This window comes from Hemitrygon akajei, chromosome 11 (assembly GCF_048418815.1).
Source record: "Hemitrygon akajei chromosome 11, sHemAka1.3, whole genome shotgun sequence".
Lineage (NCBI taxonomy): Eukaryota > Metazoa > Chordata > Chondrichthyes > Myliobatiformes > Dasyatidae > Hemitrygon > Hemitrygon akajei.
Window position 1 is genome coordinate 36,502,553 of NC_133134.1, and position 13,368 is coordinate 36,515,920.

At 41.0% G+C, this 13,368-nt stretch overlaps 2 protein-coding genes across 8 annotated transcripts in view; one reads left to right on the forward strand and one right to left on the reverse strand.

Annotated features, from left to right (window-relative positions):
* Positions 1-2,795, forward strand: part of gpr146 (G protein-coupled receptor 146) — a 116,125-nt gene extending 113,330 nt beyond the window's left edge. For all 5 annotated transcript variants that reach the window (XM_073060627.1, XM_073060629.1, XM_073060631.1 and 2 more), the window contains one exon: positions 816-2,795. In XM_073060627.1, the coding sequence (XP_072916728.1) occupies positions 857-1,855 (999 nt within the window). In that variant the 5' untranslated portion in view covers positions 816-856 and the 3' untranslated portion in view covers positions 1,856-2,795. The remainder of the gene's footprint in view (positions 1-815) is intronic.
* Positions 1-13,368, reverse strand: part of LOC140735485 (protein cholesin-like) — a 397,591-nt gene that overhangs the window by 153,680 nt on the left and 230,543 nt on the right. The gene's annotated exons all lie outside the window — the stretch shown is intronic.

The window sequence follows — 13,368 nt, forward strand, 5'->3', positions numbered from 1 at the left end:
ATGTGAATTCTTTCCAACTGTTTTGGAATAAAGTTTGTATCTATTATGCTGGAATTGGTACTCAGATAAGGAACTTAGTCCTTCTAGTTCAGTGTCTACCATCGTGAAGAAAAAGTTGTCGCAAAATAATGTTGTTAATTAAATATAGCAAACAATCGCTATCTATTGGAAAAAACTGGACACAAAGGTAGACAGTAGTAGAAGATGGAGGTCCATGTATGGAAGGTCTATCAAAACTCGAATATTAAAAAACACTGAACAAACTGGGACAGAGATTACATGAGAAAGACACTGCATTTGCCTTTTCATTTCCCTATCAAATAATGGAGGTCGAATATAGTTCATTTCTGAACTTTCAAACAAAACAATTAGCCAAAACTGTAGTGTGGCAGCTCAAAACATTTCAGTATTTCTGCATTGCGATTCATAAGCTATGGACATATGCCATACGGTGGCAATACTAGATAAGACAATCTGTAGGTGTACGTTTTTGATATTTTTATGCATACATGGAATGTAAATAAATTTTGCTGCCATGGCTACTATCGAACATCGCCAATAACTGCCTATGAGCAGATGGCGATGACTTTATGAATTACAATGCAGCTTATGACAAACAGAATATTTAAATACTGTTAATTGGGGAATCCCCAGATATTTTCAGCAGTAATGAATGACTCATGTTACATTTCCAAGGTAGAACACATGCAACAAATTTTTATTTATGTGTGATTAGAGCTGCACAATATCTTTTTGCTTTGTGTTACATCTCAGCCAAAAAAATTTCTAAATGTAATTTATTTTCCTTTTCACAGCCAAGCTTGCAACCTGCTGAAACACAGTGAGTGAAGCCATTATGTGGAGCTGTGTGGGTTCCAACACAACAGTGAATGGTCTGGACCAGCAGTTCTGCTATGACCTTGAACTGATCCTGTTCATTCTCTCCATCGTTTACCTCATCATTTGCTTTCCTTTTAGCATCTGTTATAATTCCCTGCTGGTTCTAGTCAATCTGTACAACAAACCATCAATGACCATGCCTGATGTTTACTTCGTCAACATCGCGATTGCAGGCCTCATCCTCAGCCTAGTGGCACTGATCCAACTGCTAGGCCCAGACAATCCACAGTGGGCCGTCTGGAACTTTAACAGAGAAGTCTACATCACCTTGCTTATCTTGTTCAATATCTCAGCTCTGGTCACCATGTACTCAACCACTTTGCTCAGTTTGGACTACTACATTGAGCAAGCTTTGCCAAGAACCTACATGTCCAGCGTCTACAACACCAAACATGTCTGCGGGTTCATCTGGGGTGGGGCTGTGCTGACCAGCTTTTCATCTCTGCTGCTTTATGTGTGCAGCCATGTTCCCAAGATAATCGAGTGCTCAAAAATACAGAACAAAGAGGTGGCAGACACCATCATGGTCTTTATTGGCTTCTTTGTGCCAGCTGTAGCAGTAATCTATGCCTTAATATTGATTTTTCGAATTCGGAACCAGTCAACCCCTCTAGATCAAGATCCTGCGAGGCTAGATCCTTCTATACACCCGCTGGTAGTAGCCACAGTCTGTACGCATCTTGTATTGTGGGCTCCTTATTACATGACACTACTAGTGCAAATTGCCTTTAAACCAAAAGGATCAGACTTAGTAACCCAATATCAAATCTACTATTTTGTTAAGGTCTTGTCAAAGCTGTTGGCATATTCGTGCAGCTTTGTTGTACCACTGCTTTACACTTATATGCACAAGAACTTCACCAGTAAACTGAGGCAACTAGTCAGAAGCCTGGACTGTCAGACCGAGGTCTGTTTGGCCCAACACTCAGAAGGACACCACCAACAAGTTTTGTAAGCTGAGGTTTCTTCAAATGTATGGATGGTGCATGGCTTCACAAATCAAGACCAAACAAATAAATATCCACCCTGGTACCAAGGGCAGAAACGCTGCCAACTGACTTCAGCTATTTCTTGGGTCTTGTAGACAAGAGGGATCCAAAAATCATTCCAAGGTAGAATATCACACTGGCTTTTATTAACCGATTCTTTAAATTTGTTGTTGAACCCAGCATGGAATATATTGCTAGGCGTCTATTGACACCAGAAATTGTGTCAAAGTTGAATGAATACATTGGCATGCAAGCAATGAAAACAAACCTTCAAAAGGTTTTTACGGATCAAACCTAATTGAAGCCATTTTTTGGGTGAGTAACAAACAAAAATAATTGTAGGCAGTATTTGAGTCCAGATCTAGCTTGCATGCTTCAAAGCTACAGCCAACAGTTGACTGTTCACAGAGGCCAAAATTGTTTCCATGCTAAACTAATTGGATTGTACAAGCTGTGAAGTCTAAACTCTCTGTTCTGAACGTTATTAAAAAAACTGACCAAATGAATGGACTTAATGTGCTTGGAAGGACATTGCATCAAATTTTAAACACAAAAACCACCCAGAAAACACCAGCAATTGACTTTTAACAAGACTGCGGGCTTTTTAAATTGTTGGGGAAACTTTAGCTTGTTTTGACATTTAAAGGACTGGTCACTATTGGCAAAGGGGTGAATGTGAATCTGCACAAATGTCTTCTAACAAAATCCATGTAAGCTGTGATCAGCTTCACAGCATTATCACCTCTAACTGCTTGTATTTTATCCATTAACTAATTTGTGTTACAATTTTGATTTTATAGATATATAAATAATTGCACAATTGCTGGATCAAACACAACAATATAAAATAGTCTCACGCTATTTATTGTCTTCACTTTGTAAATAAATAAAGATATATCTAAGAGATTTCAGCTTGGTAGCATGGCTTATTAAGATGTTTTTTACTCTCTACCTTGCTCCCCTCCACCATCAGATTTCTGAATGCTCTATAAACACCACCTCATTATTCTTTTTTTTACACTGTGTATTTATTTTGGTCATTTATAGTGATTTTATGTGTTTGCAATGTACTGCTGCCACAAAACAACCAGTTTCATGTCATACAAAATCAATGATAACAAATCTGACTCCACTACTTCAAATTTCACAACATCTTACGAATACATAGTGAAAATATTTTTTGTATATTTCCCATATTTTATCACAACCCACCCAGGAGATCATCTATCCTATCAAATCTATGCCTACTCACAGAGCAATCCCATTTACTTCCTTGTAACCCTATTCTCACCTCCCTGATTCTGCTGCCTCCAACCTAGAAATTTAATGTATGGTGCTCAACTAACTTATCAGCAGCATACCTTTAGGATGTGGAAGGAAACTGGGGTTTCTGTAGCAAGTCAACACAGTGTCAGGGAGAATGTACAGACTCCACACTGACAGTGCCCAGATCACTGAAGTATTAACTGCTTCACCTTTATGCCTATATGGGCAGCACAGTGACATATTTACAACAGCCATTACACCTGACAGGGTCAGAGACCCAAATTCAATTGTAATGTTGGGTACAGTCAGTGTGCAGGTTGCATGTCACTGCGTGGATTTATAGATTTCTCCTCGTGCTCCAGTTTCCTCTCGTATCCCAACAATCAGCTGGACAAATAACCACATGAGTATCAGCTTAACGTGGTCTTTCTGTTAACTTGGAGAAGGAAACACAACAGGAGCAGGCACTACAGCTTTGAAACCTGCTGCTCTACTATTCAATATGATCATAACTCATCATCCAAATTATGTACTATGTTCCTGCTTTCTCCCGCATTCCCTATTGTCCTTAGCCTTTAGAAATATATTTAATCCTTTCATGAATTATTTAATGATTTGGCCTCAAATGCCTTCTGTGGTAGAAAACTCTGCAGGTTAACTGCTTTCTGAATGGTTTACCCCATGTCCTTCGGCTGTGACCCCATTAGGCACATCCTGCCTGCATTTTGTCTGTCCCGTCCCATCAAAATTTTATAAGAGTCAAAAAGTCCCTCTCATCCTCTGAAATCTAGTGATACAAGCCCAATTATCTCAGTCTCCCTTTGTACATCAGTCCCCTAGGAGTCAGTCTGGTGAGCCTTGGCAGAGCCTCATACACGTAACTTCTTACTTCACGTGAGCTTCTTACTTCAGTGGTTGGTAAGTTGTTGGAGAAGATCCTGAGAGGCAGGATTTATGAACATTTGGAGAGGCATAATATGATTAGGAATAGTCAGCATGGCTTTGTCAAAGGCAGGTTGTGCCTTACGAGTCTGATTGAACTTTTTGAGGATGTGACTAAACACATTGATGAGGGTAGAGCCGTAGATGTAGTACATATGGATTTTAGCAAGGCATTTAATAAGTGCCCCATGCAAGGCTTATTGAGAAAGTAAGGAGGCATGGGATCCAAGGGGACATTGCTTTGTGGATCCAGAACTGGCTTGCCCATAGAAGGCAAAGAGTGGTTGTAGACAGGTCATATTTTGCATGGAGGTCGGTGTCCAGTGGTGTGCCTCAGGGAGCTGTTCTGGGACCCCTACTCTTCGTGATTTTTATAAATGACCTAGATGTAGAGTTGGAGGGATGGATTAGTAAGTTTGCTGATGACACAAAGATTGGATGTGTTGTGGATAGTGTGGAGGGCTGTCAGAGGTTATAGTGGGACATCGATAGGATGCAAAACTGGGCTGAGAAGTGGTAGATGGAGTTCAACCCAGATAAGTGTGAGGTGGTTCATTTTGGTAGGTCAAATATGATGGCAGAATATAGTATTAATGGCAAGACTCTTGGCAGTGTGGAGGGATCTTGGGGTCCGAGTCCATAGGACACTCAAAGCTGCTGCGCAGGTTGACTCTGTGGTTAAGAAGGCATACGGAGCATTGGCCTTCATCAATCGTGGGATTGAGTTTAAGAGCCGACAGGTAATGTTGCAGCTATATGGGACTCTGGTCAGATCCCACTTGGAGTACTGTGCTCAATTCTGGTCGCCTCACTACAGAAAGGACGTGGAAACCATAGAAAGGGTGCGGAGGAGATTTACAAGGATATTGCCTGGATTGGGGAGCATGCCTTATGAGAATAGGTTGAGTGAACTCGGCCTTTTCTCCTTGGAGCGACGGAGGATGAGGGGTGATCTGATAGAGCTGTATAAGATGACGAGAGGCATTGATCATGTGGATAGTCAGAGGCTTTTTCCCATGGCTAAAATAGTTGCCACAAGAGAACACAGGTTTAAGGTGCTGGGGAGTAGGTACAGAGGAGATATCAGGGGTAAGTTTTTTTACTCAGAGTGGTGAGTGTGTGGAATGGGCTGCTGTCGATGGTGGTGGAGGCCAATACGATAGGGTCTTTTAAGAGACTCCTGGGATGGATACGTGGAGCTTAGAAAAATAGAGGGCTATGGGTTAGCCTAGGTAGTTCTAAGGTAAGGACATGTTCAGCACAGCTTTGAGGGCTGAAGGGCCTGTATTGTGCTGTAGGTTTTCTATGTTTCTATGTAACATCCTTTCTCAGATAATAACACCAAAGCAACACACAAACACAAGGTCCTGTACAATTACAATAAGACATCCCTGTTCCTGCACTCAAATCCTCCTACAATGAAGCCCAACAAGCCATTTGCTCTCCTAACCACCAGCCTCACCTTGACTTTTACTTTCACTGGCTGGTGCATAAAGATATCAACCTCTTTCCTAATCTAATCTATCACGGTTCACATAACGATCCGCCTGCCTCTCTCTGCCTCCAAAGTGTTATCTACTCTACTAGGTACGTCTGCAAATAAAAATCCATTAAATTTGCCTAGCATAGTTTGTTTCTCATAAAACCACATTTACATTTCTATCGTGATTCTCCAAATGATGTGCTATTACATCTTTATTAACAAACTCTCATGGTAGTGTCGCGGTTAATCTAATGCTACTACAGCACCAGCAACTTGGGTTCGTTTCTGTCACTGCTTGTGTAAGGAGTTTATACATTCTCATTGTGACTGTGTGGTTTTCCTCCTGGTTCTCTGGTTTCCTCCCACATTCCAAAGACATACAAGTTAGTAGATTGACAGGTCACAGACTGCAATTGGGCAGATAGGCCCATTGGGCCAGATAGGCCTGTTACCTAAATAAAAATAAAATAAATAAAAGAATCCGCTCTACAAATGTCATGCTAATGAGCCTGTAATTCCTATCTTTTCTCCCTCTTTTATTAAATAGTGGGTTATATTAGCCACTTCCCTCCAAACTGTAGAAAGTGATACAGAGCATAAAGGATGTTAAAAAAATGGCCACTAGCATAGCTACTGTTTCTAGTGCCACTTCCTTTGGATGCAAATGATCAAGTCCTGAGGATTTATCTGCCTTCAATCCCGCCTTCTCGCTAGACAATAGGCTTCCTATCATTTCTGGGAGATCAGAATTCTTCGTGAAATCAGAATCAAAATAATTGCTCAAGAAATTTGAAGCAACTATTGATTAAATCACATTTTCATATTGTTAAACTGCATTTCATTGAGTCAACATGAAGAGAGCTGTTTCTCATTTATTGCAAGCAAATTCAAAAGAGGAATTAACATAAGACAGAGCAGCAGAATGAGGCCATTCAGCCCATTGATTTTGCTCTGCTATTCCATCATGGCTGTTTTATTATCTCGCTCAACCCCATTCTGCTCATACAGAGACGGGTGTGTAAAAAGGGCCCGAACGATCATTGGGGACCCAAGTCACCCCAACCACCAACTGTTCCAGCCGCTACCATCCAGGAAATGGTACTGCAGCATTAAAGCCAGGACCAACAGGCTCCAGGACAGCTTCTTCCACCAGGCCATCAGACTGATTAATTCACGCTGATACAATTGTATTTCTATGCTATTTTGACTGTCCTGTTGTACATGCTACTTATTACAAATTACAAGTGACACATTGCACATTTAGACGGAGACGTAATGTAAAGATTTTTACTCCTCATGTAGGTGAAGGATATAAGTAATGAAGTCAACTCAGTCAATTCAATTCGATTCAAGTTTTTTTCTGAAAAGCTTTTTCTTTTTTTTGCCATAACTGCAATTTTGATAACCACTCTAAAGGTCTTCACCACAAGGCTATCCATGCCCTAGTCAACATATGCTCCTTTAATAAACTCCTGTTTTAGAGCTTAAATTGATCTTTCAAATATGTCCAATGGCATTAGTGGAATTCTTTCCCAGCATTAATATTTCACACATTTTCTCCCAAATAATTTGCTTTAAAAGCTTGTTCCCTCTAGTCATGTACATGCAGGTACTGCGTATTAACGATGGTGGAAGTGGTGGGTTAGAAACACAGATCAGAGAATGAAAGGCCCGTGAGAAAGCTTTAGAATCAGAAGTGACAAAAGAAAATAAATTAATTTTATTAAGTACTACAGTTCAGGAAAAGATCCCAAGATGCTTTCCGTAAGTGTAAATGAGACACATTACGGAGTGTCAGGGGGAATAACTTGAAGTTCTTAAAGAAATATGCATTACAAGTCTGAAAAACTAAGTTCTTTAGGGAGGCACTTCCAATTGACAAGACTAGGCAGCCTAAACTACAACAGCACACAGTAATCTGAGGCCAGATTTGGAACAACACAGAGTGTACACAAAGATGTAGGGCTGTCAGAGGTGCTGGTGCAAACTGAGTGGTGCAACCCCTTCACAATTCAAATCAAGACTCTGCTTAGTTCAAGCTGGTTTAAAAAGACAACATTCACTCCTCATTAATTAGTCTGGGATTTCGTAAATCTGTAATTAATGGTTCATCCTTTTATTTATCTGGAACCCATGCATAACCTCCTTTGTCTGATCAATACAATTAATGAGGTCGACGGCAGTAGCCAAAATAACATTTACACTGCAATCTGTTCATCAGTCTCCCATATAACAGATGAGCTTGTCCACGGACAATATGACAGAACATTCCTCAGCAAACTATAAAATGATCAACATTACTAATCCTTTCCATCTATACTTCGTAACCAAGTGGACATTATAACCTCTCAGAGTAGTTACACCCTGAACAGGCAGAATCCTATGCACAAGTCACCCCATGTGTCAGCAGCCACCTACTCCACACTCCGGTTTTTGGGACATCAGTTTTAGGAAAGCACTTTTGTTGATCTTTGACAAATTGCTGTCTACATGAATGACAGTTGCTCACTTTGCAAATAGTACATAATGCCCAGAGCATAAGGTTTGAAAAGCTTGCAGACAAAGTTTAAAACAGGCAGTCGTGCGCATCAGCAAAGACAACAAGAAGAGCAGGCCTTCACTGTGAGAACAGAAATAAAATCTAAATGTATCAGGGAGAACACTCTAGCAAAAGTGAAGAGGAACAATGAGAAAGTTTGCAGATGATACAACAATTGATGGTGTAGTTGATAATGATGAGGACAATCTAAGCTACATGATGACATTGATCAATTGGCGAGATGGACATAGCTATGACTTAGCAAGGGTGAATTGTTTAGTCTTAGGGAATATTGAGGAACCTCAATGCACACGTCAAAGGTGATAGTACAGGTAAAAAAATGGTGAAGATAGCCTAAGGGATGGGCTCCATCTCTTTCTTATTCTCCACCGCCTCCACCACTCATTTCCCACTGTTTCCACATATCACTTACCAGCCTGCCTCTAAACTCCCTCTTCTTCACCTGGCTCCATTAACCTATCATCCCCTATCTCATCTGGTTCCACCTATTACCTACCAGCCCCTGGCCTACCTCTTTATATACTGGCTATCTCCCTTTGGCACTCTCAGTCCTAATGCAAGGTCTCAACCCAAATCGCTGACTGTCCCTTTGCCTGCAAAGATGCTATCGACTCACTGAAATCCTCCAGCAGTTTGTTTATTGCTCCAGATTCTAGCATCAGCCGTCTCTTGTGTCTGCAAAATATATTAGTGCCATGGCAATTTCAGAGAGATTTAGGCTCACTCTCCAGTTCAGAAACTCCTTCTCCTCAGCTGAAAGGTTGCATTAGTTAAAAGTCATAAGATCAGGCTGAAAACACTGCAGGAGATTTAAACGGATGCAGATGGGAGAAATGAGAAAAGGAAGGTACTGAAGGTACTGGATAAGGCAGGGTGCGAGTAGCTCATGTGGAGCATAAAGCCAGTTCAGTTTAGTGGAACTTCCTGTTTGTAGGTTTTGTAGGCAAAACTGTGCAATACGAGATACAAGATAATCCGGTCAAGATGGCAGGTAGGAGCCTGTGACGTGCAGTTTAGAGTTCAAAGGAGTGATCCGGAGCTCTGCTGTGCCCAGGAGAACCGCAAGCATGGGTTGCCTCATGGAGAAGACTAGAGGCGGGGCTCGGGGCCATGATCGACTCCAGTTTGAAGCACCGAGGAAGACTGAAACATTGGAGCGAATGCTGAGGTGGTCAGCGGCCGCTCTCCACGGAGGCCACAGTTGGGAGCTGGATGGCAGCACTCGGAAGGCTACAGGTTGGCGGCACGGCGGTCATTCTTCACGGAAGGACTGAGTTTCAGCGGCCGCACTCCTCGGTTCTGGAGGGAGGATGTTTTTAAAATTCTGAGATTTATGTGATTGTTCGACTGTAGTTTATTTTGCTCTCGTTGAGTTTCCTGTGATTTCTTTCTTGTTGCCAATTGATGGGTTGGGGTTCTGGGTGGGTGATGTTTTTGGTTTTTATACAAGGGAGGGAATGGGGGTTTGGGGTCTGATGTTCTTGTTGGTTTTTCGGTGGGAAATCTGTTGGTTTTTGTGTGTGGGAGAGGGGGTTGGGGGCTTAGTACTGTTGACACTGTTCTATTTTGCAAGGGAGGGGGTTGGGGGTTTAATGTTGTTGCTGATTTTTTTGTGAGGGAGGGGGTTGGGGATTTTGATGTTCTGGCTACTTCTTTCTGTGTGGACGGTCTGTTGGTTTTTGTGCGAGAGGGAAGTTGGGGTTTGGAGTTTGGTGATTCAGCTACCGTTTCCCGTGTGGGCAATCTGTTAGTTTTTTTATGCAAGGGAGGGGTTGGTGTTTGACGTTTGAGAGTTTTGTTCCTTTTTCCCTTTCGTGCGGGGAGGGGGTTTGCTGTCTTTTCTTTCAACGACTCTCTCGTGTTTTCTGTATTCTATGGCTATCTGGAGAAGACGAATATCAGAGTTATATTGTACATGCATACTTTGACAATAAAATGAACCTTTGAACCACGTTGCCATATTATTTTAGTACATCAGATTAAGGCTGTGAATGGCATTTGTAATGTGAAAATCTGAGCAACATATCAATGGGAGTTTTATTTTAGGCAATCTAATATGATTTATTCAGTCACAAGTACTGAATTGACAAATAAATCTTATATACTCCTCAATTCGCTACACAATAGGAAACATGGTGCATGCTTGCAGATGTATTGTAAAATTTGAAGGCCCCTCAATTTAAAAAAGTACATTTTAAATTCATAATAGGTTTTCAAGTACAATTTTTTGAAGTTTTTCTTTCCTTGTACTACGTTTTTTAGTGCTATGCTGATGAAAATTGATCTTTCTCAAAATGAGTTGTGAACAGCTTTTCCTTAGTGAAACGTGCTTGAGGGGAAAACAGAATAGGTACTCAGATCAAAGGTCATTATCTTGCACATGGTACCTGTCTTATCTGATTAAATGAGCACAAAATGACACCAATTCTTGTGGAACACTTGTTCGAAAAATGGGTCATCTCGTTCAAACTCAGACCAATCACTGGTGACTGACTGCCAGCTGGCATGGGTCTTCAGAAGGCTGAATTATGCAGCAAGATTATTTAATCAGAGTATTCACAAACGTCCGGAGTCTACTACACAGCATTCAGAGGCTGGTTCTGAAGCCCATCTCCATGCACATGAACATGTCCACTTTCTCCTATCGACATACACAGTCAAAGTGCCTCATCCCTGGCATCATTGTAGAAAATGCAGAACTTTAGACCTGTTCAGCATAAGTGCTTCTGTGCCAGTGCTACTCAGTCTGAAGCTACCATGTTTGAAGTAAAGTTGCATGCAAGATCAAGCCTTGATAGTACGAGGAGCCTTAGGAAGGTTGATTAGAAGACTCCAAACCCTTAGGAACGATGTCTACAGACATAAAACCAACATAGTATCCAGACAGGCATAATCCTATTTCAACCTCCCTGTGCGGCAAGGTCACCGTAGGCTACAGTTTTCCAAGTTCATTCAAATTGGGGATGATGGATTTCTGGATATTAAGGCTATCAAGGTATACTGGGGAAGTGCAGGAAAATGACACTAAGATCAAGGATCAGCCATGATGAATGGCAGAGCAGACTTGAAGGGTCAAGGGACTTACTTCTGCTCCAAATTCTTATATTCATATTCCATGCAGTGATAACTGACCTGTATTGCACCATACAGACTGAACTGTAAAATAGTAGAGGGATGTCACTCAAACTCTCTACACAAAATGGAAATCTGAGTACTTTTCCTTCAGCTGAGCACCATCAGCATGAGCAGTCCCAATGACGTACAAGCATTGTGGTACTTCTGAACGTTCAGGTGGGACTTGTGGTTCTTTAGTCCTTCACAAACTAAAGCCATTCAAGAATCTCAAGGACCAATTCCCTCTGAATAGAGATGACATGTTCAACACATGAGGCACTTGAGCCTTTTCCAATATAGATTAAATGAGTCCCTGAGAAATAGAAAGTAGTACTTTTTGGTAGAAAGTATAAGAAGAGGTCATGTAAATTAGAGTGCAAAATTCTCGGGTACAAGAACAGAAAAAAAGCTCTGTATTTATTGTTTATTGAAAATGATAGTGTTGCCAAGAGAGTGGTTAAAAAACATTAGGATCCAGGGCTTTATATTAAGAGTTGCAGAGTACAAGATCAGGGAAGTCATGGTGAATTTTTAAAAACACTGGTCAATACTGTAATATTATAGCCTGCACTGGTGCCATTCTTTTGCAAAGATGAAGTGGACTTTGTTTATGTGAACAGAGAAGAAAGGATGGGAGAACAAACAAAACTGCAAGATGATCTTCAAATCCTGAAGCATATAGTCAGCTTCCATTGAGGTGCTGGTGAGGGGATCTTTCTTACAGGGTGAATGGTTAGGGTTTGTATGCACTGCCAGAGTAGTAATGAAGGCAGATTCAACTACAGTTTTCAAATGGGAATTGGATTAGGAAAAGAACTTTCAGAACTGAGAAACAGAACTAGCTGGATTGTTCTCACAAAGAGCCGACAAGCACTTGACAGGCTCTAAGCGTCTTCCTTCCATCTTGTAACTATTCTGTAATTCTGTATCCAGGAGGTTCAAATGATATTTTGATCTTGGGCTGTCCAAGTGGTCTCATGTATTTTTTGCCTCCTCAATAAAATGAGAGCAGGTCCTTTGTTTTTAATTTTAATTTCAGCCCATGTTCCAGCCACTACATCTAAGTGGTGGTAATTTGAAAGGTGGAATCCCAGAGGAGAATATATGTTGGCTCCTCCATATGAGTTCTCATTGTCCGCACTGCTTTGGGGTGAGTGGCATGCAGAACTCAGCAGAAAGGCTGTTTACTTCATCCTTTGTCTGTTATCTCCCACACAATGTTTTCAGCATGAGGTACTGAAGCAGGAAGAAGAAGATAAGAATGAGGAAGAGGTTGAGAGGTGGCCGGAGGATAATCTTGATAGATGGCAACAAAGAATGTTCCATCAGTATCAATCTGATTGTCTGAAGGTTAATCTGAGGATGCCTTTACAGAACTCCGTGCTCAGTGAATGAGTTTATAGACATTGAACCAAGTAGCATTACACCCATTAACCATTCCTACTTATTTTCTTAATACTTTTGCTAAGAAGTATAAGCAGTTAGCCATTCTTCAACTCTAGTGCACCATATGTGCAAAAGCTTTCAATCTGTAATGTGTAGCATGTAAACATCCATTAGCAACAATTTGTACAGAAAGCAGAACTAAGGAAGTTGCATCCAGGATGGAGACTTCCTGAGCCAGCCCTGTTGTTCACTAATTTGTCAATGTAGAAATGTTCCATAGTTCCCCATTGAAACCTTTGCTTTTAACAATAATTCTAAGGCTTCTTTCTTACTCTCCTTTAGAAGCTTTCTATAGAGAGAAACTTCTGGGTATTAGTTTCTCCTTTCACTATTCTAAGGCTGTTCCATGGAAATTCACCTATTTTAATGTAACTTAAAAGTCAATGTCTCAGTTTCACTTTCCAATAACTATCTCCATTTCACAAATCACCAAAACACCAGCTTACATTTGTCAACCAACAATCACCTCCAACCCACCTCCCCACCATTTCTCAAATCAAGTTTCATTTCCTCTCTCAAGAAGGTGCAGCATCTAATCCTTGTGTACGTTAAGCGAGAGTGCCGTGAAGATAATTAAGTTCTCTGAAGTTTTCCCAGAAAAGGCATTTATAAAGGAGCAACATTTAATTTTTTTTAATTTAGAGCTACAGCGTAGAAGTGGCCCTTCT